The sequence below is a fragment of the Penicillium macrosclerotiorum genome (genome assembly GCF_028827735.1).
Source record: "Penicillium macrosclerotiorum strain IBT 26536 chromosome Unknown utg000009l_segment0_segment0, whole genome shotgun sequence".
Classification (NCBI taxonomy): Eukaryota; Fungi; Ascomycota; class Eurotiomycetes; order Eurotiales; family Aspergillaceae; genus Penicillium; species Penicillium macrosclerotiorum.
This window is the reverse complement of record NW_026643088.1, coordinates 1,031,323-1,055,984: the sequence shown is the minus strand read 5'-3', so window position 1 is coordinate 1,055,984 and position 24,662 is coordinate 1,031,323. Positions and strand designations below refer to the sequence as shown.

Genomic DNA, 24,662 nt, shown 5'->3' with positions numbered 1-24,662 from the left:
TTGTATTCGGATCATAGACTATGAGATTCACAGATACCCCTAAGCTTGGCTGGGAATAAGAACGAATCTAGCCCGCTTATTTCCTTCGGTGTATATCGCAAACGTCCTGGTGCATACCGGCATGACTTAAGCGCAGGGGGCGTAAGGCGGCGGGAGCGGGGCAGATCCATTTAGCTCCGCCATGTCGTCAGCTGTGAACATTCCTCCAAAGCTCCTCCGCTTTCTTTCCTTCCCATCCCTCGTAGTCCTCCTACCACTTACTTGCGGGAATGGCGCAGTTCTTAAGAGGCAAGCAAGCTGGTATCCAGCGAGATTTGTCGGAGGGTCTCTCCCCGGACTTCTTCGGGCTTGACGATGTATGTTTCTTGGCGCTCCAGGCATCTTTTTTTCTTGCGATCGTGAACTGATGAAAAGCTACCCGTTCCAGTTTGCGCGATGCGGTGTCAACTCCCAAATCAGTGCGGTCACCTATGATCCGGTTCAATCTCTTCTCGCCATTGGAACGAGTGATACTCAATTTGGAAGCGGTCAGATCTATGTCTTTGGACAGCGGCGCGTGTTGGTCGTCTTTGACTTTCCGCGCAAGGCCTCGGCAAAGTTCCTCCAGTTCTGCGCTGGCAAGCTCATCAGCGTCGACTCTAAGAACGAAGTCTGCATTTTCTCATTGGAAAATAAATGCTTGGTGACATCATATGCGCCGCCGGGTCAAGCGACTGCCCTCGCAACAGACCCAAGTCTCGATTACGCCTTTATTGGCTTGTCAAATGGTTGGAGAACCCTCAATACCGTACCTGTAAATAGACAGCTGTTGACTTCGTTACAGGCGAGATAATCGCTTATGATCTCGACCGAGAGACTTTGACGCCATTCAAGATTCCGAACTTATGGTTGGAACGCAACCCGCGAGCCCGGCTTTTCCCTGTCATCTCCCTTGAATTCTCTACGAGAGATATCGGCAAGATTCTCATCGGCTATCCGGAAGGAGCTGTCACTTTTTCATTCAAACAAAATGTCGCGCAAAAGTATTTTGTCTATGAAGTTCCCACTGGTGCTCCGGGCGGGGACCCCGAGATGTCCTCCGCGGGTGTACGTCGACCAAAATTGACCCATGCCGTGTGGCATCCAAACGGCACTTTCGTTTTGACTGTCCATGAGGATACCAGCTTGGTCCTCTGGGATTCGAAGGATGGCCGAAAGCTTCATGCCAGAACTATTCAGGCCACTAATGTTGATCAGCCCGGTGCTTCGGGCCGGCCCAGCTCGGCAGACGTGCCGTCTGGCCCTAAAGAGCCCATTACCAGGGTCAAGTGGTGTGCTAAAGATAACCCTGATGATACTGGTCTTTTAGTTGCCGGTGGCAAAAGCGCCGGGGATCCAAATAAGGGCCTCACTTTCCTCGATATGGGGCCGACTCCGAACTACTCGACGTCATCATGGCAAATCTTGGCCGCATATTTTGAGAGAACTCGCCGAGTCATCAATCTTCCTATCCCTACGGGTGCACATGCTGTTGATTTCTGCCTTGTCCCCCGGGCCTCTCCGTATTTCGCAGGGGCCCATGATCCAATTGCCCTGATTGCCGTGCTTTCCTCGGGCGAACTGGTCACAATGAGCTTTCCCAGTGGTCATGCGATCACTCCAACTAACATGCTTCATCCATATCTATCCTTTGTCCATCCGTTTGTGAACAAAGCTACCCTCACACCGGTTGATCGCAACGCGTGGCTGGGATTGAAGGAACGCCGGGCACAGGGACCCCGGTTTGTAATCGGAGGCGCAGAAGCGAAGAATCCCTTGAAACGCTTTGAGAATCGCAATATAATATCCACTGCTCATGCTGATGGAACAATCCGCCTCTGGGATGCTGGCCATGATGATGAAATCGAAAATGGGGAAGTTATTCAAGTGGACCTGGCCCGGGCCGTTGGTCGGGTACGTAACGTGGAAGTGACCGAGATGTCTCTCGCAAGCACTACAGGTGAATTATCTGTTGGGCTCCGTAGTGGAGAGCTTGTCGTCTTCCGATGGGGTAACAATGCTTCACACGGCAATGAACAACCTCCCGGTGTCAACCAAGGACCAGGGACTCTGACTCCGGTCACTCATCGGACGGATCCCGGTCTCAAGACTGGACTACTACCTTTAACCCTTTTGGATATGCAACAGGGCCCCGTCACAGCCCTGAAACATAGCCCTGTGGGCTTTGTGGCAGCGGGATTCGAGGGTGGTGGTTTAGTTATAGTCGACCTGCGCGGTCCTGCAATCATCCATACTGCACATCTTTCTGAATTTACCAAGGCTTCGAAACGGGGTAGTTTCCGAAAGACTCGTGGCTCAGATGATGCTCCGGCCGAGTGGCCTACAGAAATTGAATTTGGCGTGATGACTTTGGAAGGGGAAGGTATGATTATTACGAGGCATTGCTTTTCTTTGCCCTAACTAACCTATTTGGCATCAGAATACTCTAGCATCTGCTGCTTTGTTGGCACGAGCCGAGGAAATGTGGCAACTTTCAAAATTCTGCCGGCCTCTAATGGCACTTACACGGCGTCTTTTGTCGGATCCTCTGCAGTGGACGATAAGGTCATCAGCCTGATTCCCATCGATGCGGAATCCGGCGGCCGCGCCCTTGCAACACCCAGTGCTGTTGGAGGATTGCGAAACGGTATGAAGATCAATGGTGTGGTGATCGCTGTGACTGTCTCGGGCTGTCGGATCTTTAAGCCCCCGACTGCCAAGGGTGCCTCTAAGACCTGGGACGATTACCTGTGCGACTCCGCGGCGCTTGTCAAGTCGGAGGGACGGGGCTTCAGTCTGGTTGGTCTATTTGGTGATGGCAATACTCGTGCCTTCTCTATTCCTGCTCTCAGAGAAATTGGGTGCAGCAAGATTAACCACATTGCCGATATGCGCCGACTCTCAGAGGCATGCATTACACCCACAGGCAGTGTCATGACCTGGACTGGTCCTTCGGAGGTTGGATTGTTCAATGTCTGGGGGTCTGGGAATAAATTGTACGCCATAGTTGAAGCAATCCTCCTGGACGATTCGCTAACTAGTTTTCCAGGAGTCCGTCACAGGACCGTCTCTACGACCCTGAGAAGATCATCCCGACACGGCCAACAATCACAAACATCCAGTGGATCTCCGGGACTCAATATATATCCCCAGCGGATATGGATATTCTGAGTACGATATACTGCCATAGGCTTTGCATGCAAGATCAACTTTTCTAATCTTGTTTTAGTTGGAGGACCCGAGCGCCCACCGTCCAAGCGCATGATCGAACAAATGAAGCTCGAAGAACAAGAGCGCCGCCAAGCACTCAGAGAAGGCCGTGCACCCCCGCCAGAACCCCAGGGCAATGACGAAAGCTACTGGTCATACATGTCGCGCCAAGTCCAAGAACGCACTGAACGTCTAGGTATTGCTGGAGACACCATGGATCGTTTGGAAGAAAACAGCAGCAACTTCGCCAGCGATGTCGGCAAGTACGTCCAGACCCAGAAGAGGAAGGCTGTCTTTGGCGGTAAGTGGTCTTGCGGGCATCCTTGTCAAAATCAACCCCCTTGCATCTCTAGTTGCATGAAACTGACCAACATTATGCAGTATTGGGCTCCAAGTTCGGACTCTAGTGTTTGTATGGGGGCTTCCCCCTCTCTTGCTGAAACATAAAACAGACTATTCTTTGTACAGGAAAATGCTACGCCATGGGCCATTGATACTCCCAAATAAAGACTCGTTTTTACATTTTGCCCCTAGTGTGGTTACTGGATATACAGTACTGTAAACAAATAAAAACGAGCAGAAATAAACAAGAGCGCTCCCTAGAATCGGGATCCACTGCGGAAGCTCTCGCCACATTTGAGGACTAGTCATGTACCTATTCTGGAATATCCAAGCGGACTCCGGCTAGGTAGAGATCTGAGCATTCTTTCGATGCCGATCATAGTCCTGGTTATGGATTCCGACCCATTGAGCATGACTCTGGAAGGTGACGACAGGCATTGAGAGCCCTCCTACATACTCGAGGAAGGGGCTTGAACTTGAAAGCTCGCGCGAGGTTTGTGCGAATGGCGATTCAATGGAAGTGGTATGAAATTCTATTTCGTAGACCTTGATCAACGCCGACGTTGAAAAAGGGTATAGGAGAAGTGGTGTGTTGTCCAGGTGTCATAACGTAGCATACTGGCGGTCATCAAGAAAACATATGGGTTGGGAGAAAGGTTGAGAAAAAAAGTGGCGATGAAAGGAATCATGTCCACAACCAAGTCCAAATTTAGTGGACCATGACTTCGGGCTGGGCCTGGTGGGCAGGCTTGCTGGACTCATCCTTCTGCTCCGAATCATCACCCATTTCCACATCCTCATCACCAGCCTCATCCTCATCCAGTTCATCGTCGTCGTCGTCACTCTCCTCTTCGAGATCCTCGCTGCCAGCATCGGAGGCGTCATCATCTTCCTCATTGCCAGCGGTCGCCTCGCCACCTTCCATCTCCTGGTCCTCACCTTCGCCCTCCTTGTTGGCATCCTCGAGTTCCTTAACGAGGGCGGCCTCCAGTTCGGCCTCTTCAGCACCGTAGGCTCCACTGTCATCATCCAAGCCATCGGCCTCAGGCTGGTCAGGGGGTACTCGGCGGGTGCAGACTCCTCCGAATCCCTTGAAACACAGTGTTAGCAACAGGAAGACAGGCAGCGAAACCCTCAAGATACAAACGTACCATTTGATAGCAAAGCGAGTTACGCGGGGCTTCTCGGCGAGGACATTGCGGCGAATGCGTTCAATGATGGGCTTGGCCGGGGGATCCGCGGCCAGCTCCTCCGAGTCATACTCGTTGTTAACATAGTAACCCACACGGACGAATTCGCGACCATCATAACTGCAGGTGAGAAGAATGACAGTGACACCCAGAATCTCAGAGGAAGGAATGCGCTGAAGGTCGGGCGCATCAGCCTCAAAGATGAACTTATTCACGCCAACCGGGATGGGGCCGACCAGCAGGGAGTCAAGTTCCTGATCATATTCGGAACTGAGTAAAATGGTTAGTGAGGGGCAGATTGGGCGGTGGATGAGGTAGAATTACGAAGTGGCGGATCCGACATAGGTCAATTTCCATTCGAGATCTGGGACTTGGTGAGCAGGGGCCGCCAAAAGTAAATAGGTCATCAGGTGAACTGCTCACCTTTTTGCAGCTGCTCGAGACACTCGAAAGTGATCTCAAATTGGTAAGAAGCCGTGAACGTGGCTGGGTTATTGAGGATTTTAACCCCGAGAAGCGAGACGACGGACATGGTGATAAGATGGGAGATGCAGATATGTACGGAGAAAAGTGGGACAGGGGCAGGGGGAGGAAAGGGTGATCAATTTATAGTGCAGGTCAAATCTGGGGGCACGGGGAAAGAGAAACAAACAGTTTCACCGCAAGGAATGCGAAGGGTAGTTTCTTTCGAGGGCCGCAATCAAAGCATGTATGCGAGGAGGAGCCCATCGCCCGACGCGCCTTCGCGTCCCTTGCGCGCTCACCGCCCACGTGATCGAGATTGCTAGATGCAGACTCAGCGGGCATCATGCATCACAAGCTGCCAACAGCTTCTTTGTCTTCACCAACAATCTCCTCTCGGTCTTTTTCGTTCTTCTCTGATCCCGCCAGAGGGTGGGACAGCTTGCCAGTTCTCTTTTACAATTCTGCCCTTCTTCATCTAACCCAATCCCCTTCACCTCAAGTTATCCCAAGCTCTCTGCGCCCGTTGGGAATCTCATATTCCATTCACTGCGATCCATCACAGACGGCGCCTGTCATGGCGGATGAAGAAGCTGAACAGGCCTTTTTCCAGGCGCAGGTAGCTAATGCTGATGCTGCAGACCCAGTCCCAACTGAGGAAGAACCTGCAGACGTCGACGATGATGACGATGAATATGACCCCTCCAAAACTTTGGACGAAGAGTACCAGCCCTCTGCGCGCGAATTCCAAGACGATGAAGAAGACCTACCCGATGACAGCACTCTGAATCCGACCGTTTCCTCAGACATAGACACAGTCGCCGCCGCTAACGCCCCGATTGCTTCCCAGAACCCCTCGCGTACTGAGTCTCAGAGGTCCACCCCGGTACCACCCGCTGGTGCATCCGTACAGCCCCAGACCAGGACGATTGGGGGATTTGTGGATGAAGAAGATGATGAGGATGACAAAGAAGAGGCGGACTATGAGCCGCCGGCTGCGCTGGAAGTGGATGAAGCAAATGCCATGCCTATGACCCTGTCTGAAGATCCAAGTTCAGGAAATGCAATTCAAAACACTCTCCCTGATGTATCATCACAACCGGCTGTGCATTCCGCTGCCTCCGTGCCAGATGTTGCCAATAGTTCTTATTCTCCTGTTCCTGTTTCAAATATTGATCCTTCTGCTTCTGGTCCCACTCAGTGGGCTTTGCATGATGCGAGCCTCCAGAACAGTACTGTTCCTACCCCTGTACCTGACTCACCTTCTGCCTCCAGAGGTCGCTTGCCTCATGACCGCGTGGGAATCCTGCAGGACAGGGTTGATGAGGATCCACGAGGAGATATTCCTGCTTGGCTGGAGCTAATTTCTGAGCACAGAAGTCGTAACAGACTTGATAGTGCCCGTGAAGTCTACGAACGATTTCTGAAACTGTTTCCCGATGCGGTAGGTCCCCAAAGATCTCCACGCGTATTTACTTGGTTTTATATGTTTTTTTTTTTTTTTTTTTTTTTTTTTGGTGGTGAGCATTTCCCCGGCTAACTCATGTTAGGCTGACCAGTGGGTGGCATATGCGACTATGGAATCTGAGCTCAACGAACTTTACCGCCTGGAACAGATTTTCAGCCGAACCCTTCTCACAGTTCCAAGTGTCCAGCTCTGGTCGGTCTATCTTGATTACGTGCGTCGCCGAAATCCTTTGACCACAGACACAAGCGGAGACGCCAGGCGTGTAATCTCGTCAGCCTATGATCTAGCTCTTCAATATGTCGGAATGGACAAAGATTGCGGAAACATCTGGTCTGATTATGTTGAGTTCATTCGCTCTGGACCAGGCACCGTTGGAGGATCGGGCTGGCAAGACCAGCAGAAGATGGACCTGTTGCGAAAGGCTTATCAAAAAGCCATCTGTGTCCCAAACCAAGCTGTTAATACTCTGTGGAAGGAGTATGATCAATTTGAGATGGGTCTCAACAAGCTAACAGTAAAACCACTCTACTTCCTATCTAATAGAAACTAGGCTAACACTCCATTTCAGGGTCGAAAATTTCTGCAAGAGCACTCGCCATCCTATATGACTGCGCGTAGCTCGCAGGTCGAACTGCAGAACATCACTCGTGACCTCGTCAGAACTTCTCTGCCTCGATTGCCGCCTGTACCAGGATCCGAAGGTGATGTTGAGTTTGCCCAGCAGGTTGATATTTGGAAGCGTTGGATTGCCTGGGAAAAAGAAGACCCCTTAGTCCTGCAAGAAGATGATGCTGCCGCGTTCAAATCTCGTGTGCTGTACGTCTATAAGCAGGCACTTATGGCTCTCAGATTTCTTCCTGAAATGTGGTTTGACGCGGCCGAGTTTTGTTTTTTGAACAACATGGAAAAAGATGGTTCCGATCTGTTAAAAAAAGGTATCGAAGCTAATCCCGAGAGCTGTCTGTTATCCTTCAAGTTGGCCGATCGGCTGGAGGTTACGTCAGATACCGAGCAAGATGTTTCCAAACGGGCAGCTAAAGTCAAAGAGCCTTATGACAAGTTGCTTGATGCTCTTTACGATTTGATTGAAAAGGCCCGGAACCAAGAAGCCCAGGATGTGTCACGCATTGAGGAGACATTCGCAAAGCAGAACCCAGATGCTCCACCAGTGCATGATGAGGATGACGATGATGCTCCCAGCGAGGCCAAGGAGAAAGAAGCTGCCAAGAAGGCACAAATTGACGCCGTCCGGGAGGCTCATTCTATTCAAATCAACACACTTTCCAAGACCATCTCATTCGCTTGGGTAGCACTAATGCGTGCTATGCGTCGCATCTCGGGAAAGGGAAAGCCAGGCGAGGTGGCTGGTTCTCGCTCAGTATTTGCTGATGCCCGCAAACGAGGTCGAATCACGAGCGATGTCTATATTGCCAGTGCCCTTATGGAGTATCACTGCTACAAAGACCCTGCCGCAACCAGGATCTTTGAGCGAGGTGCGAAGTTGTTTCCAGAAGATGAGAATTTCGCCCTCGAATACTTGAAACATCTCATTGATATCAATGATATTATCAGTAAGCAAAACCTCTTGCGCCTCACCCTTCTCACATGTTTGCTAATGCCACGTCTCAGATGCCCGGGCTGTGTTTGAACTGACTGTCAGGAGACTGGCCACCAAGCCAGAAAATGTTGAAAAGGCCAAACCGATCTTTGCTTTCCTTCACGAGTATGAATCGCGGTATGGAGATTTAGTTCAAGTTATCAACTTGGAAACCCGGATGCGCGAACTCTACCCCGAAGACCCCTTATTGGATCAGTTTTCCCACCGGTACTCAACGCCAATCTTCGACCCTATGACCGTTCGTCCTATTCTGTCACCCTCGCAAACTCGGCCCAAGTCAATTCTTCCGGGAATGGCGCAGGAGTCTCGTAGCTCCCCGGTGCCGCACCTGGATACTTTGAACTCTCCAAAAAGGCCATTCCCCACTGACGACTTTGATTACGACTCGGATCGCCCACGCAAGTTTGTTCGTGCCGAATCCCCATTGAAGGCCGTGCAAGGTCGCCGGCTGGACCAGCAAAAGCGAGGCATCAACGGTCAGACCACATCATCGTACAAACCTCAAGGATCTTCGACACCTTTGCCTCGAGAAGTGGTACAATTGCTCAGTATCATTCCTCATGCGTCCGCTTACAACATCGCACGCCTCTCCCCAGAGAAGATGGTTGATCTGATTCGTTGCATCGATGTTCCCTCCTCTCCTTCCCATATTCCCCTTCCTGCGAATGCGCGGGGCCTTGGAGCCCCTCAGTCCTCCGGTACGAATCCCCCTGGCGGTCAATTGAGACACATTTCCTCAAACATACGAATCCCCTCGGAATCATTTATTTTCTAACACGGTTTTTTTTATCCAGGCTCATACCGCTAAAATCCCTCGAGTGCTGATCAATTGCCACTATTCCTTCATTTTCTGTGTATATTCACTCAACTTTTCCCATGAAACTTTTCTCACTTAATCATCGAGGCGTCCAAATTGGGTGATTACTACCTGGCAACATCCTCCTTGATCTAGATGATCCGACTTCTTACTTCATTCTGGGTGTGGTAGGAATCTTCCTGATTGCCCTAGAATCTGTTGCATTATGCCGGCGTCGGTCTGATTGGCATTCTTTCTTTCAACAGGCATGCGGTTACCCTACGTTGCGGTTTTCTCGTTCTCATGTTTTCATTTTTTCACATTAAGCACTTTTTTGAGACTGCGGAGTTTGCCTTCCCCTGCCATCTTCATAACCCTATATGTACAGTTCGCGACAAGTTGTGCAGATACTCCAATGATACTTCAGATACAGCAGATGGATGATATGCCAGATGTAGCCACAATAGATCCACTTTCACAACCAGTTTTCCTAGGTTAGATTATTCTAGAGAGATAAAGAAATTTGTAACGCTGCTGATATGATAATGTATATGGCATATTTGGCGCTAGACCTAGGTCCTGTCCTGACCCAGGACGATCACAAGTAACAATTTGAACAGACATATCTCTATATGAAATGAAGGTAATAGAATTCACTCAGTAGTCGATGTCTTTTGACTTGTTTGTCTATCAGTTCCATTTTACTTGGTTATCCACCCATTGCTTGACTCTGGTTACCTCCATCACAACGTACTAAATAGTCGCCTAGGAGGACACTTCTAGCTTCTAGCAACTAATTGCAATATGCTAGAAAGTCATGGTGTTATGGTAATGAAAAAGGATTTCAGGCTTTCCTCTGCAAGCCCAGCTAGTTGCCTACTAAGGCATTTAGATGCCTATCTGGTTGACCGTTCCCTCTCCCCCTCCTTCTCTGTTTTCATTCTCTACGACGACTTCATCTCTCGCCTGCGGCTTCTCTACTTGTGAATCTTCCTTGAACTACTCAGATTTGTCCAATTTCATTTCTTGAATAGTAAGCTCTTGATGCTTTCCAAGACAATTCGATTTCTACCCGAATTAACTGAATCACAGGTGGGGTCCATTGATTGACATTCAGCGTGACTGCCAATTCATCTCTGAGGCCCCTGCCCCCTGGGAATATAAATTTCCCTTCTTCCTCCCACTTTCTCCAACATCCTCTTGTTTTTCAATATCCTATTTCACTATCAATACCATTACTTTCTCACGTGTCCCAACCCTTCCCCTGCGATTTGGGCACCTGAAGAAAGGATTCCCATCTCTTTAGGTCTTTCTGCTCTCAGTTTCCCTGCTTATTGCCCAGATACTCGGTGAGAAGCAGCTTTTGTACTTTTTGACCCTATTCTGAACCATTTTCTTACTCTTTTCCCTTTACACTTCTTTCCTGACGACGGTATGTATTTCATTCAAGTCTCTTTATATGCTTTCCTTTTCTCAGGACCTTCGGCCTTGGAGCAGCATGAGTTGAGGTCTCCACTCCAAGGAAAACTATCCCAAAGGCCATCTTGGAAGTACCAGGCTGCGAATCATATCGACTCGATCCTCTATATACAAGCATCTTTTCCCAGAATTTTCTTTTCAACATTTCTGTCAACTTTCTCTTCGCAAATCTCATCAGAGCATTGATCTATATTGTTGTGCTAATGATCTCTTATCTCCAGAAACCCTGATCGTCGTTCATCTATCATGGGCTCTCCCCCGAGTCCTAGCCAGAAAGGCCAGAGAAGTGGACGGTCAAGTCCCCAGAAAGAATCTTTAGAGCCCCAAAAGGAAGTATCAGACCCTTCGCAAGATGCACAGATTGAGGCTCAAAGGCAAAGCATTGCCAATCTCACTTTCAGAGATGAGAAAGGTCATCTCCGCATGAAGCCCCGTAAATGGTGGGATTACGTTGTATTCCCGGTTCGTTGCAATCCCTTCGGATCCCGATCTTTTCCATCATTGTGGTTCCTCATTCCTCTCTGATGGCCGATTTGGAGGCCACTTATCGCTGTCTCTGGAATATTTCACTGACCTTGCATAGATTCCCGAACTCGATGTTAGACGTGATAACGAATACAACACCACTGGGAAGGAGATTGACTTGGTTGTGAATGCATATCCGATTCGGAAAGTGCCAAAGAAGCCAGTCTACTTGTATGAGGTAAGTTTCTCACTTTGTAGCAAAAGGTTTTATGTTCAGGGGCAATTAATTACTGAGCAACTACAGGTTGAAGTAATCCACCCCGTCACAGCAGGGGACAAGACTTCGATTCTCCCTACGCTTGACAAGAATCTTCTTCAAACCTGTTTTGAAAGAAGTCAACTTCGAAAGGAGCACCTAGCTAATGCTATTCACAACGGTGCTTACATTGCTTGGTAAGTCTGGTCATTTTCCAGAGGGTTCTATCATATAAGCTGATACGGGATCATCTAGGTCTCTCGAGGAGCTGAGCCTTGAGAAGGGTATTAATGAGATGATTTATTTCGATCCTCCTTATCACTACCGTGAAGGTCCCAATCGGGTTGGAGGATTTGCCGCGATTGCAGATGCCCACCGCGTGTTCTTGACCCTTCTTCCCAAAGTTCAGTTCCGAGTCATCTTGAAGCACAAAATCAATCTGAGTGTGATCAACGCATGGCTTAATCAGAAGCGACCCTATGATGAAGAAACAGTTGAAGCATTCAGTAAGTAGCCTGGGCAATTTCCAATCCAGCTTTTAGCTCACATTGAAAGATTTCCTGGACCATTTGCTTCGTGACTGGCCAAGAAAACAATTTTACGAGCACAAACGGGCGTACTTCTTTGATAATGTCAAAGATCTTGGACCAAACTTCAAAAATGTGGACCAATCGCAATTCTTGTACCAACTCGCTGGGCGAGGAGCAACTGTTCATCGTGGTCTTTTCCAGACAATTCGAGCGTGTCCAGTAAGAATCATTTATCTACCTCGTATATCTTCTGGACTCCCACTAATGAGAGTATAGCGGGGCTTGATTCTCAATGTCGACACAGCTTATGCTGTCTTCTATTCTCGCATTGGTCTTATGTCAGTCATGCGGGGGTTTCTTGACCTAGACCACGATGACGAGTTGGTGAAAGCTACTACCATTGTCGAAAAGAAATATATGGAGCAGCGGGCCAAAGAGTATCCTGAAGCGTGGAAGGTTGTTCACAAGAACATAGGAGGGCTCTTGGTATCTCCCAGTTTCAGAGGCTGCCCGAATCCGAATCGCGTTTTCAAGATCAAAGGTCTGGCTATGGGACATTGCCTTGAATACCACATTCCAGTGACAGACAAGGCGACCGGTGAGACTGAGAAGAAAACACTGGCTCAATTCTATAAGGATAAGTACAATCTTCTCCTCCAAAAGCCCAAAATGTGCGTGGTTGAGATGCGCGATGAGGTGCATGGATGGCCTATTGCTTACCCTGCCGAGCTTCTGGTGGTAAAAGGCCTACAACGCTACAACAAAAAGCTTTCAAAGTTGATGACTGGACAAATGATCAGGTACACTGCACAAAAACCTCGAGAGCGGATGTCTCATATCCAGCTCATCAAGAAGATCTTTGATCATGAGAATGACCCTAATTTGATTCACTATGGCATGGTTGTTGACAAAGCCATGGTTCGGGCCAAGGCACGTCTCCTCCCAAATCCCGAGATTCAATTTGGGGCTTCAAAGCACAATCCAGGTATCAATGGGCGGTGGGACCTCCGGGGCAAGAAGTTCTTCAAGTCGAATGACAAGCCTCTGAAATCCTGGGGCATTGGATACTGGTCCGCCCCATACAGTCCCATGAATGAAAATATGGTTCAAAGCTGGATTGAGCAATTTGTCAAGGTTTATCGTCACCATGGCGGCCTTATTGAAAAACATCCAACCTCTCTTTTGCTCAATTCTGATGTTGGTGAATCGGTGCTCGGTCTCCGAAATCGTTGCGACTCCCTGCGCGGACAAGGCTCCGCACAACTCCTGATCTTTCTGGTGCCCAGCTGGGATGCGAATGTCTACGTTCGCATCAAGAAAAATTGCGACTGCCGATTTGGTATTGCCTCGCAAGTCATCCAGCACGAGAATGCAAAGAAAGACTTTGATCAAATTTATTCCAATATCGCCATGAAGATCAATGCGAAGCTTGGAGGGACGACGGCTCGAGCTATTCCCGCGTCAAAGTCATCTAATATGTCACCGGGCTCCATGATCATTGGAGCAGATGTCACCCATCCTATGTTAGGTGTCTGGACACCATCAATTGCTGCTATGTGTGTATCTAGTGACATCCAATGCACACGCTACATGGGCGGGTGTGAGGTGAATGGGGACAAGGAAGAAATCATCAATGAGCCCATTTTGCCGGTAATTCTCGAGCCCATGTTGAACGAATGGATTGCGACTGTTGGTAAAGGGAAAGGTCCCAAATACGTTTACTACTTCCGGGATGGAGTCTCTGAAGGAGAGTTTGAGCTGGTATTGATGCGTGAGGTTCTTACCATCAAACAGACACTAGCCAGGGCTGCCAACATAGAAGAATGGCGTGGAAAAATTTGCGTCATTGTCGCAAATAAACGCCACCATATTCGATCATTCCCTGATCCGAAGAATCATGCTGCCGGTGACAAGAATGGCAATCCTTATCCAGGAACTCTGATTGACCGTGAGGTGGTTAGTCCCCATGGGTGGGATTTCTACCTGTACTCTCACATCGCACTCCAGGGCACCTCTCGCCCTGTGCATTACACCGTTCTGAAGGACGAGATTGGTCACAAGCCCGAGGAGCTTCAGAACATGATCTATGAACATTGCTATCAGTATGCGCGCTCGACTACCTCGGTATCTGTGCATCCTTCTATCTACTATGCTCATCTGATCTCTGTTCGCGGTCGTCATCATGAGGATATCCCCTCACGCCTCGGAGCCCAACACGGACGAGCTGTACGTCTGGTTCGAGGAAAGGTCCATCGGCCTGAGCGAAAGGAACCACATAAGGAGATTATTCCGTTGCTCCCAATCGGTGAGACACACAATCGCTTAGAGTACAAGATGTGGTGGATGTGAAACTTGCACCACCAGAGTCTGCACTTTCAACAATCTCCCTTTGTATCATGATATGAAGAGGCTGAGATTTCTATCTTCCCTTTACCTTTCTTTTATCTGTAATGTCTCCACTGAGCTCCCGGAATATGTGCTCAATGCACCAGTGCATTCCATCGGCAACTTTGCCTTTCTTGTCTTTCAAGGGCTTGCAAATTCTCGTTCCACCTCGGTTTCGTAGCACTCCACTCCTTGACATCCTGATGCCTGCTTTTCCTCGTTTTTTTCTCTCCCCTTTGAACCCGCTGCCATGGAGGGATTGAAGGGGTAGGAGGCTCCATTTCAGCTGATAAGAGGCTCGGTTTGGCGACCATGCAGCCCGACGGGCGATCTGAAAGTCCCGAAAAGAACTCATAGAAATGAAGTAGTTCAGATGATTTCTTTTTTATTGCAGGTAGACTTTTCAGCTTCATGTTGAGAGATCCTTAGTTTGCCATAGCCCTCTACAACCAGTACACATAGAAATAAGTGGAGAAATTGAAGAACAAAACATACAATAATCATGTCATCGAGATATGCAGGCACAATTTGCCCATAGTGAGGTACTTTGCTCATTCTTGAGTGTATAAGGAAGGGAGATTAACAAACTAGAAGGGGCATAGTGATACGACAACTTTATTCAGGAACATTTACAGTAATGGCAACCTTATCTTTCAGGTAACTAAGATAAAGAACACAACGACGATTCATGGCCGACTCTCACGAAAGCTGTGCATAGCCAGACAAAGATTACAAAGCAGCAAATATCCTACGCGGTTCATTATAGACATTAGATTGGAAGATCTCGAGACAAAAGTCTTTCATTGCAGTCAAGTGAGACATGACAACACAAGAAAAAAAAATTCGGCCACTTGGCAGATGGTATGATATGGTACATGCGCATTCGAAGATTGAAAACAGGTCAAAATGGATACAATATTAATGCATTGCGACCCCAGGTGCGGAAATGGAGGGAAGAAGATAAGGATAGGTTAAAAGAGAGAGAAACAAAGAAAGAAAATAATACATTGCAACGAGCAAGGATGTAGATGCCACTAAGGAAATAGGCGGCGTGCGGCGTGCTAGGAGCGTTGAACAGATGTTTGGTTAGGCTTCTACCTTCCCCATGCTTCTGAGTCCCTGTTGTCCTGGCCGTGGCATTGCCTCCTAAAGGAAAAACCTAAATGGGCTGAGGAAATCGCGGAGATACTGATCATCACATGTGCCGCATGTCATTCCTTGTGCGTGGTGATTCATCGTCGTGGATAATTCAAGAGAAGAAAAGGAGAAATGAAATTGTAGAAAGGATGGAGTGAAAAGGACAAAGATGAGTGGAAAGATATTTGTGCAACCGAGTATTTTAATTGCCATAAAGGCAAGTATGAGGAGATCATGTCGTAGTACCATTTGTCATCGGAACAGTGTTATCCTGTTGGCTGGCACTGAGCTCACCAGTGCCATCCGGCATGTTGGAATCTTCGGGTTTGGGTGTAAGATCGGTCATGAAGTCTTTAGTCTCGTTTGTGGCGTTGGGTTGGTCGGCATCACCATCGATATTGAAATTAGGCATCTCTAATGCGACACCGCTATTCTTTTTGATCTTCTTTTTGCTTGGTTCTGAAGGCCCTGGTTTGGAAGTACTGGCTGCATTCGGCGGTACAGGTCGCTTCTGCGGGCTTGATGTAGCACCCAAGACTCCAGCTATCGCAGGAATCTTACCGGAAGCCGGGAGACGGGGTTTAGCAGCCATTGGCCTCTGTTTGGGTGGTAATTCAAGATCTTCGACGAGGGGCTCATCGCTATGCGCATCCAATTTGCCCTTGAAGAACGATTGCACCAGTCCGATCTGATTGGGCAAGTTATCCACCGAGATACGGACATAAGGCGGAGGTGGTGGGAAGAGGTCAATCGCTTGAATAGAGCTGCAAAGGGGAAAAAAGTCAGTAAGAACAAATATTACAGTAAGTGTTTGCGATTCGGAACATACCTTGTGTCTTGGGAGCGTGCCGCATTAAACATACGGTTCTGAAGTAGATGAAGTGGCACGCTAAGAGTCGCAAGACCGAACTCACGGTCAAGACCCAGCTCCTTGAATCCAAAGAAGTCCTCATCGATATCCTCAGCAAAGTCGCCTCCAACGAACTGCTCGCTTCCATCCGCAAAGGCATGGGATCCGTCTTCGCCGCCATCCGCAAAGGCGGGCCGGAGGAGCTCTGTGAGAAGCATCTTGAGGCGATCGTGGGCAGTGGAAAGCTTAGTTCCGAGACGCTCAACATCATCTTTAATATAGGACTCAAGCTCATCGATGTTGATACCGACCGCCCCAAGGGTGTGAAGTACCATCTCCGGCTCGGTATACGCAGGTTTCCAGTCAGCGGCAGATGAAGCAGGGTCCTCAGATTCAACTGCGGGAACTTTGGGTGCTTCCATATAGGATTTGATCGTTTCGCCGATCTTGTGGAAAAAGTCGGCTGTAATGTCAGTAACAACCTCAAGAGCCGATGGTTGGTACTCCTCAAAGCCAGTGTGATAGAAGATCTTGGCGACTGATCGCTGCAGCGCGGCCCGACAAGTTCCTGGAGCGATCACGGGGCCATCGTCGTTCATGACGTGAGGTGCAACATCTTGCTCGGCAAAAGGTTCGGGTTGGTACTTCTGGAATTGGTTTTGATACATCTAGAAGATTGTCAGTACCGAACCAAAGACGCATGTTCATAATTTCAGGTTCAGAGCAAACCGAAGCACGTACCTGAGACTGCAGCTGCATTTGCTTCACAATGCCGATCTTCGAGCAAATCTTACGTGTATCTTGCATTTGTCGCATGTTGTCATTAAATTTGCGAGTCAATTTGCTATCTGGCTGCGTGAAAGAGTCCTTGGGAAGAATTCTGAGGTACTCTTCAGAGGCATCCACAACATTGCCCTCTGCATCTTCTTTCCAGGCAAGTCGTTCTGGGAGGTCTGGGACACCAGACATAACGTCGTAGTAATAAGGAACCATTTTGTCTTCTTCAACCTCGATACCCTCTGCAAGTGTCTCTCCAGGGGCCGCGGGTTCCATTGTCTGGGCACCGGCATCTTGGATTTTGTCAGCTTCGATAGCAGCTTGCTTTTCGTGACGAAGCCATCGCCGCATACCGGCCTTTGTCCGGAGCAGAGCTGGCTCGTCAGGGTTGAGTTTGTCGCTTTTGAGAAGACGGTGCCGTTCAGCGGCAATGAGAGCTCGATCCTTTTTCGTGACTTGCTTCCATACTTTGTACTCAGGGTCTTCTAGTTCCATTCCAGGGACTGAAAGAGCACTGAGAGATGCAGTAGAGATTATAGGGGCGTCGATCTCCATAGAATCACACTGTTGGCTTGCTGCAGCCCCTACGCCCACGCCTGCAGGGTCTGAGGGTGTGTGTGATCCAGGTGGAGGGGTAGAGAAACCATTCTGGCCTGATTCCATGGCCGTATCAGAATCTGCACGGACAGGTGCCGGAGGCTGACTGGCCGGAGCACCCGAAGGGCCTTCAGATCCGCTAGGCGTATTGCGGGAGGGTGCGGTGCCTTTCTTCGACGATTTCCCAGGGGCCTTTCTTCCTCGAGAAGACATGATAGGTTCATCATCACTTTCCTCGGCACCGTCAAGTTCGGCAAGTTGCATTCGGCGCTCTTCAGCTTCAACCTCAGCACGATCTCTGATGACAATCTCGGGAATCAAAGGAACTAGCTTCTCGGTCTCCTTTCGCATGTATAAGGCATGTTTTCGTAGAAAATGCTCAGGGTTAGTGTTGTATTTCAAACAATTCGACCAGATGAGGTTGAGATCGTCCACAAAATCCTGCTTCGAACGGTAGGACAAGCTTTTGAGCTTCTTCGTCATCGTTCCGAGGTCCATCGGGTGTTTAATTACTAGACAAAGGTGGTTAGCATGCTGAATGTCAATGTTGATGGTATAAGTGAGCTTACTCGTGTGGTAATCCGGGGCATCCCGTTTGTTGACACGGGTCAAAAAAGCAGTAGAATGTTCTGTCATGGCCTTGAGCTCGCTAAGGACCTTTTCTGCAGATTCATATAGCTCTTCCTGGCCAATCTTGTCTTCGCTGGCCCATTTACTGCGATTCTTGCGTACTTCGCTCAGGAGACTTCGAAGCTCAGCATCGGATGCTTGTACCATGTCGCGCTTTTTGTCAATTCGAGCAATGAGATTCTTCAGTGTCAAGCTGGATGCACCCAGGTTTGTATTACTCAGAGAACTATAGCCATTTGAACCAACAGCGGCGTTACTCCCACCGCCATTGGCCTGGCCGGAGATCTCTGCCTCCACTTGTCGCTCGGATTCCTCCAACCGCTGCTGGTCCAGCATAGCATCGCGGTCATTTTCAAGAGTATAGAAGATGGTGTGGAAGCTTCTCCTGGCAGCTTCTTCCGTTGCTTTCTTGTCTTCTTCGAGCTGTTTCCGAATATCTTCCATTGTTTCTTTCTTCGATTCTTTCATCTGTTCAGCAACAAGAGAGGCTGCGGTACCGGTACGTTGGGACGGAGGTGCAGCGGTGCCGGTATCCTGCGACGGCGGAATAGACTTGGCTTTCAAGGGCGATTCGGTCGAATCAGCCATTTCCACATCCTCGTCCTCATCGTAGTCATCATAATCGTCGTCAAGCTTGCGGGCAGGTTTGGTCGGGGCGGCCGAAGGGGGTGCCGGCGCATCGACGCGTTCAGGTTGACCTTCCACCTGGTCAGGCTCCGCGCCCGCGGCGCCGGCAGTGTCAGCCGGGACAGATTGAGCAGAAAAGAGCGCGTTGATTTTCGCTTCGCTGCGCCGATAGAGATCGCGGAATTGGGCAATGCGCGGGTCCTCCTCGACTGCCATATCGGGCTCCGATGTCATACTACCCGGGTTCGGCCCGTCGGCGCTGACAGACCCGCGTATTTGGGGAGTTCGCGAGCCAGATAATGTCTTGACCAAGCCATTGACAGGGCGCGGCGAGTCCAGATGCTCATCGGGAGGACGGATATTGCCCGGGGGCCAGGCGTTGTGACCGAGCGACATGCTCGCTCCAAAACCCCGGTTCTGGGGCGGGCGAGACTCGAATCTCCACGGTTGGGACCACGCACTGGGAAATCACAACGAGGACGTTTTGGGGGGGTTAAGTGATATGTAGATTAGCCGCGCAGTTGGCCAAATCGACAGGCGATGTCGGAAGGGCCAACAGCGATGGCACAGCGGCGAGGTTTGATGAAGAAGATGAGGGCTTTTGTAGGGAAGTTTCTCTGGACGGGGATGAAGTACGCCAGGGCGCGAAGGCGGAGAGACGCGGCAGATCGCAAGGTCAGCAGCGCCGGCGACGACGACGATCTTGCCGTTGACTGATCCGAGGCAACGATATCACTGATCACATTGCTCAACAGCGCCTAATTTCTACTCTGTTATGCATTGAATACTCTTGTGGTGCTCATTTTCACCATCACTGGAGATATACCCCTACCACTCCACATATGACGCACTAAGGCAGCAGCTGGGGCCAAGTGATCAACGTCCATCCGTACCATCACCACATCTGCTGCGCTGTCTGGGAACCTTTTGTGCCACCTCAAGCTCAACCACGCCACCTTCAAAGCTTCAAAAAGACTCTCCGCCACCTAGGTTTTATATTGCTTTTGTAACCGTTCGCCATGCGGATCCGTTATCCTTTTGCAGGTACGTTTGCAGCGCAATACTAGTCTACCAAGGCCAATCAGCTAACCCAACACACTTAGGAGCTTTCATTTTCCTCCTCATATTGGCTGCCTATGTCGGTCTCCTCCCACACAGCACCTCGTCTTCAATTCCCACCCAACTTCAGCCAAATGACAAGTTCTTGCACCTCATCACCTTCTTCCTCTTGTCCGTGACCTTCTACTGGATCTTAGATACCTCGCGCCGGCGCACCCTTCACTTGACTCTGATCATTTGCACACTGGGCCTGGGAGTGGGCTCGGAGATTGTCCAGGGCTTTTTGCCCAATGGTCGCGCTTTCGATCCGTTCGATGTGCTCGCCAACCTTGTCGGCAGCCTCGGCGCTGTGGGTCTGTGCGGCTGGTACCACCGCCGCATGTTGGAGCGTCGCCGCCAGAGCCGCTTCGGTATGATGGAGGGCGGTGCAGATGATGTCGAGCTTGGCGTCGGGGTTGCTGGCCGTGATTCTCAGGATGAGGAGGGACTAGGGCCCCAAGAGACCGGTGTCATGAACCTCGAGCAAGAGGTGGACAATTGGGATGAGAACGCCGTCGACAATTGGGACACAGAAGATGGGCCCGAGCCAACGCAGCATCAGGCTTCACCTCCAAGCTATCATGAAACGGGTCAAAATAGCGAAGGTGCAGCCAAACGCAATGACTAAATGACTCTCATTCTGCTTTCTTTTGGATATCAAAAGAGTGTGCAGGGCAACTCAAATCTGGGAAATTTTGCAAGTTGAGAGTCCTCGTCGCCATCTTTCTCTGTTGAATTGTCAATTTTACGAGTCGTTATGATTATGGACTGATGCATTGATCGATTTCATGTTGGAATGATACCAGTCATTTAAGCCAATTGTGTATCCCGCAGCGCTTGTCTCTATTTCTCTTTCCGCTTTTTACAGGATCGGGCATGTGCTGTATGAGGGTGTGGAAGGAACCGGCCGGATCGTGTCCTGTTGCCAGCCTCTTCTCGGTCTATATTGCAATGCTCTTTTGGTCGAGGAACCGATTCATCTTTAGATAGATGTACAGCTTAGGCGCCTTTATCAATATTACATACAATTATAACCGCAACCGCAACCGGCAAGATGTGATAGATGTGACGTGAGTGTGTAAAGAAATCTTCGGGCGTGGTCGACCGCATAATGGCAAAGGACTGTTCAACAGACCGTTAATATACAGCAATTCTAATGCAAAACTAGGCGACTCCGGTCAGCAGGCATATAGGGCTACATAAAGGGCAAGGGACATCAAGGTTATGGCCATGCAGACTTGGGGGTATTTCGAAAAAGGCGGGGAAGGGAAAACCAAAGGTGGGGGAGAGGGTTCGGATGAGCAGACAAACATGAGCGAACTAAACAATTCGAACAGGGAATAGAAAAAACGCAGAACACCGGATGCCATGATATGATGCAAGAGGACAAATGAGATCGACAATTCAGGGGCTCATGATCAAATCGTGACGAAGAGGATAAAACTGTGGGAGAATATTCACGACCGTAAAAAAAAAAAAAAAAAAAAAAAAGAGAGAAAGAACAAGAAAGGAAAGGAAAAACGTATGAATGTGGTGAAAAAGACGAAGAAGTATGAGAATTAGCCTTCGCACTGCTCGTTGTCCGAGGTCTCGGGAGTTCCAAACCATTCGTGCGTCGGTGTTGCGACTCGGTCCGGGACAGCCTCCAATTCGGGCTTCAGCGTCAGCGAGTACTCGGCCTGATCGCTCAGCTTCGCCACCTTTGCCGAACGCGGTTCGTCCATTTGATCTCCAGGGGACTCGCTCGGAGCCGGGACCTTGCCCAGCTTCACATCGGTCTGCTCTCGGAGGACCTCGTAGATGAACTGCATCTGCATTTCGTTGTAGACCATCATCATGCGTTGCTCGCGCATCTGGTTGACTGTTTCAAAGACCGGGTCGATTTCAGGATCAGCTACCTGTAGGAGCTGGCCCGATTCAAGCTCCTGGAGGAGATGGTCGAGAGCGATGAAAGTCCCCGTCCGACCAACGCCAGCACTGCAGTGCACCACACGTGGGTTCTGGGCACTGGATTTGGATGCAGACAGCTTGATCAGTTCCAGAAGCGCCTCACGATCACTACCCTCAGGTTTGGAGTAATCTGGCCAGCCGGCGAAGAGGAAGTGCCAGACAATCTTGGACTCCAAGCCGATGGTCAGCTCCAGCTTCCGGATCTCAGATCGCGATTTATCGTCAAAGTCAGAGTCCAACAGAGTGACCTTGCCAAGGATGGGTCGGGCTTCTTCTGCTGGGGACTGGGTTTGGTCGGCCACGAACGAATCGGACAAAATCATTGAGGGCTGCTCATCGTTCAAGGGGAAGTACTGTGCGCATTTTTCCCGGCCCGCTTCAAATGTCTTGGTCAGCATAACAATGACGCCGACCTCCTGGCTTTCGTGGAAGACCATATGCCAAAAGTGGGAGATATGACCAAGCTTCGGTGCCTACACGCCCAATCTGTCCGTCAGAGAAAAAGCCATGCCAAAAGTACCAAGTATATCCAAAATGGGAGGGGAAGGGGTGGAAGAAAGGGAGGGGGATCCAACTGTCCACCTACCTGAGTTGCAATATACCTCCGTTTTTCCTGCGTGACGGTATCGATCAGCAGGATCGGGGACGCGTTGATGAAATCACACTCGCCCTCGGGGACCTGCAGATGGATACGGCAGTTCGCCCAGGCCTGGACGTTGACATAGCGATTCCTGTCTCGAATCCTAGGGTCGGCCTCGAGGGCGAAGGGGTGGGCGGGATCGTCAGAGAGCGAGCCTTCGGTCATGCGGGTGTGTTGTCTCATTTCGAGGTCTTCGAACTTGTCGTGAATCTCTGTGAACATGTCCCAAAGCGGTCAGTTAAACGCTCCCCCAAACACGAACAGGAAAAGACCCTCTCCACGTGGAGACTGGTATTCTCCGATAGGTGCATGCACCCCTCACTCACCCGAGGCCGATTGACACAGGAACGGCGGGACGTCGGCCGTATCCCCAACATCCAGACGGGGATTCCCCTGCTCGCTGCCGAGCCCGTCAAGGCTCGCATCGCTGTCCGGCGGGCCGCGCTTGGTGGACTGGACGTTGGTGTCGATCTTGATGGACGGATGCGCCATCTTAGCGGTTGCGATCCGTTGGAATGCGCGCACCTTGCCGATCACGCCACGGGCCTTCCTGGAGACGGCCTGGCCCTTGGAGCGCTTCTTGACGCTGCGCGGGGCCAGATCCGGGGAGGGCGACCGAGAGGGTTCGGTATTGATTTCGTGTTCGATTCCGTAGGCGGCAGCCGAGACCTGGGAAATCTGCAGCGTGGACAGATCGGGACAGCTATAGAAGCTGTCCCGTGAAGAAGTATCCAGGGCCAGATTTTTTGAGGAAAATCGAGGGCGGGGGGGAAAGAGAAGGGAGAGGGGGGGGAAGTTCGGGAGTTTTGGGCGTCGAATGGATGTCAGGAGCGTCGCAAGAGCACGTGTGACCTCGTATAAGGCCGAACTGCGTTTGCCAGGAAGGTCCGAACCAGAGGGAGCAAGCCGACCGATGCCGGGATATTTTTTTTTCTTTTTGGTTTTGGGCTGTCGGGGCCGAAATGATGGCGGGGGAGGAGGGGGAGAAGAAAGAGAAAATTAAGGGCGGGGGGGAACGAAGACGGATTTCGGCGACCACGGGCGACACAGAGGGGCGTCGAGTCCCAAATCCCACGAGACGCTTCCCAAAGTGGTGATAGATACACAGAAGCACAGAAACACAGACACACCGAACACCGCGACACCGCGACACCGCGACACCGCGACACCGACAGAATAGAGGGCCGGACAGAGGGGCCCACGGCCTGGACAGCGCGCGCCGGTCGAAGAATCGAGTCACTTTCTGGCTGAAACAAAGCACGGGCTGGATTCGAATAGAAAGCCTTTGTCGGCCACGGTGTGCAGTGTGTTTAAGTAATTTAGACCTGTTTCAGATGCTCGAAGCTGCATTGCGCCTGATGAAGACCCGAATCCGTTTCGCTCATTCCCGACGAACTCGGGGTCGAAAACAAGCTTCTCTTCCGAAAGGAGACTTGGATCTATGGGGGAACCTGTGTGTTTCTGGACGCGGAGAACAGGTGAACCCAACGGCGACTTGCTGGATACGTTGAACCAGATGGACTAGAGAGACTAGAGAGACTGTTGAGTTCAGTGATTATCGCCAGAATCATCGGGCATGGTTGGGATATCCTATCCTACTCTCTTCTGAGCTGATGCAACTATACAACACTCCAACTATACAACGATACACCTATACAACTATATCCTTCTCGGGGGATAGATGCACGTCTCTCGACCGCCAACTGCCGATACTTAATTCCTAGGTACTGTCTTTTTTTCGCACTTGGAGGTGCCATAATAAGCACCCTGCAGGTGTGCAGCGTGCTTTGGCCCGAGATTTGCCACTGGCGCTGGCTTTCAGCTGCTTGCGTCCCGGAAATGCGGTACGCAACCAGGAATCTACTGGATTAGGGATTCTTCAACCGCGGACATTTCCCGGTTTGTTTTCTTTTTGGAGTGACTTGATGAAGAGTAGAAGCTGTTTCAGACCTCCAGTCTACTATTCCTGTGTGATCTTCGGCTTCCCCTGTCCCTCTCTTTCGCTGTAGGATCTCCCTTTGAGACAATCCGAGGAAGTCCTTCCCCGGTCGAAAGCCGGTCCCGGTTCATCTCCCCCCTTTTTTTATCGGCGTCGGCGATAAACCTAGTGTTTTGGCGCATCGCGCGGGGGGTAGCG

At 50.2% G+C, this 24,662-nt stretch overlaps 8 protein-coding genes across 8 annotated transcripts; 4 read left to right on the top strand and 4 right to left on the bottom strand.

Moving 5' to 3' along the window:
- Positions 1-269: 269 nt before the first annotated feature.
- On the top strand, positions 270-3,635 carry N7462_009545 (uncharacterized protein; the record flags this gene model as incomplete). Its single annotated transcript, XM_057081259.1, has 7 exons — positions 270-356; positions 428-767; positions 824-2,401; positions 2,459-3,014; positions 3,068-3,189; positions 3,248-3,529; positions 3,610-3,635. 7 exons carry the CDS (start codon positions 270-272, stop codon positions 3,633-3,635), a joined length of 2,991 nt encoding a protein of 996 aa, XP_056930096.1.
- A 644-nt stretch (positions 3,636-4,279) lies between these two features.
- asf1 (nucleosome assembly factor ASF1) lies at positions 4,280-5,292 on the bottom strand (the record flags this gene model as incomplete). The annotated part of the gene is made up of 3 exons (XM_057081258.1): positions 4,280-5,030; positions 5,085-5,124; positions 5,184-5,292. The coding sequence occupies 3 exons, from the start codon at positions 5,290-5,292 to the stop codon at positions 4,280-4,282; spliced, it is 900 nt and encodes a 299-aa protein (XP_056930095.1).
- A 507-nt stretch (positions 5,293-5,799) lies between these two features.
- rna14 (cleavage polyadenylation factor subunit RNA14) lies at positions 5,800-9,083 on the top strand (the record flags this gene model as incomplete). The annotated part of the gene is made up of 4 exons (XM_057081257.1): positions 5,800-6,666; positions 6,773-7,204; positions 7,259-8,261; positions 8,320-9,083. 4 exons carry the CDS (start codon positions 5,800-5,802, stop codon positions 9,081-9,083), a joined length of 3,066 nt encoding a protein of 1,021 aa, XP_056930094.1.
- Positions 9,084-10,829: 1,746 nt separating this feature from the next.
- N7462_009542 (putative eukaryotic translation initiation factor eIF-2C4) lies at positions 10,830-14,183 on the top strand (the record flags this gene model as incomplete). Its single annotated transcript, XM_057081256.1, has 6 exons — positions 10,830-11,045; positions 11,167-11,286; positions 11,353-11,501; positions 11,560-11,810; positions 11,860-12,053; positions 12,111-14,183. The coding sequence occupies 6 exons, from the start codon at positions 10,830-10,832 to the stop codon at positions 14,181-14,183; spliced, it is 3,003 nt and encodes a 1,000-aa protein (XP_056930093.1).
- Positions 14,184-15,588: 1,405 nt separating this feature from the next.
- N7462_009541 (SAGA histone acetyltransferase complex subunit SPT7) lies at positions 15,589-19,233 on the bottom strand (the record flags this gene model as incomplete). Its single annotated transcript, XM_057081255.1, has 4 exons — positions 15,589-16,120; positions 16,186-16,874; positions 16,948-18,092; positions 18,150-19,233. 4 exons carry the CDS (start codon positions 19,231-19,233, stop codon positions 15,589-15,591), a joined length of 3,450 nt encoding a protein of 1,149 aa, XP_056930092.1.
- A 113-nt stretch (positions 19,234-19,346) lies between these two features.
- N7462_009540 (uncharacterized protein) lies at positions 19,347-19,724 on the bottom strand (the record flags this gene model as incomplete). Its single annotated transcript, XM_057081254.1, has 2 exons — positions 19,347-19,595; positions 19,689-19,724. The coding sequence occupies 2 exons, from the start codon at positions 19,722-19,724 to the stop codon at positions 19,347-19,349; spliced, it is 285 nt and encodes a 94-aa protein (XP_056930091.1).
- Positions 19,725-19,856: 132 nt separating this feature from the next.
- On the top strand, positions 19,857-20,563 carry N7462_009539 (VanZ family protein; the record flags this gene model as incomplete). The annotated part of the gene is made up of 2 exons (XM_057081253.1): positions 19,857-19,881; positions 19,941-20,563. The coding sequence occupies 2 exons, from the start codon at positions 19,857-19,859 to the stop codon at positions 20,561-20,563; spliced, it is 648 nt and encodes a 215-aa protein (XP_056930090.1).
- A 931-nt stretch (positions 20,564-21,494) lies between these two features.
- ptpB (tyrosine protein phosphatase PTP1) lies at positions 21,495-23,017 on the bottom strand (the record flags this gene model as incomplete). The annotated part of the gene is made up of 3 exons (XM_057081252.1): positions 21,495-22,358; positions 22,472-22,737; positions 22,852-23,017. The coding sequence occupies 3 exons, from the start codon at positions 23,015-23,017 to the stop codon at positions 21,495-21,497; spliced, it is 1,296 nt and encodes a 431-aa protein (XP_056930089.1).
- Positions 23,018-24,662: the final 1,645 nt, after the last annotated feature.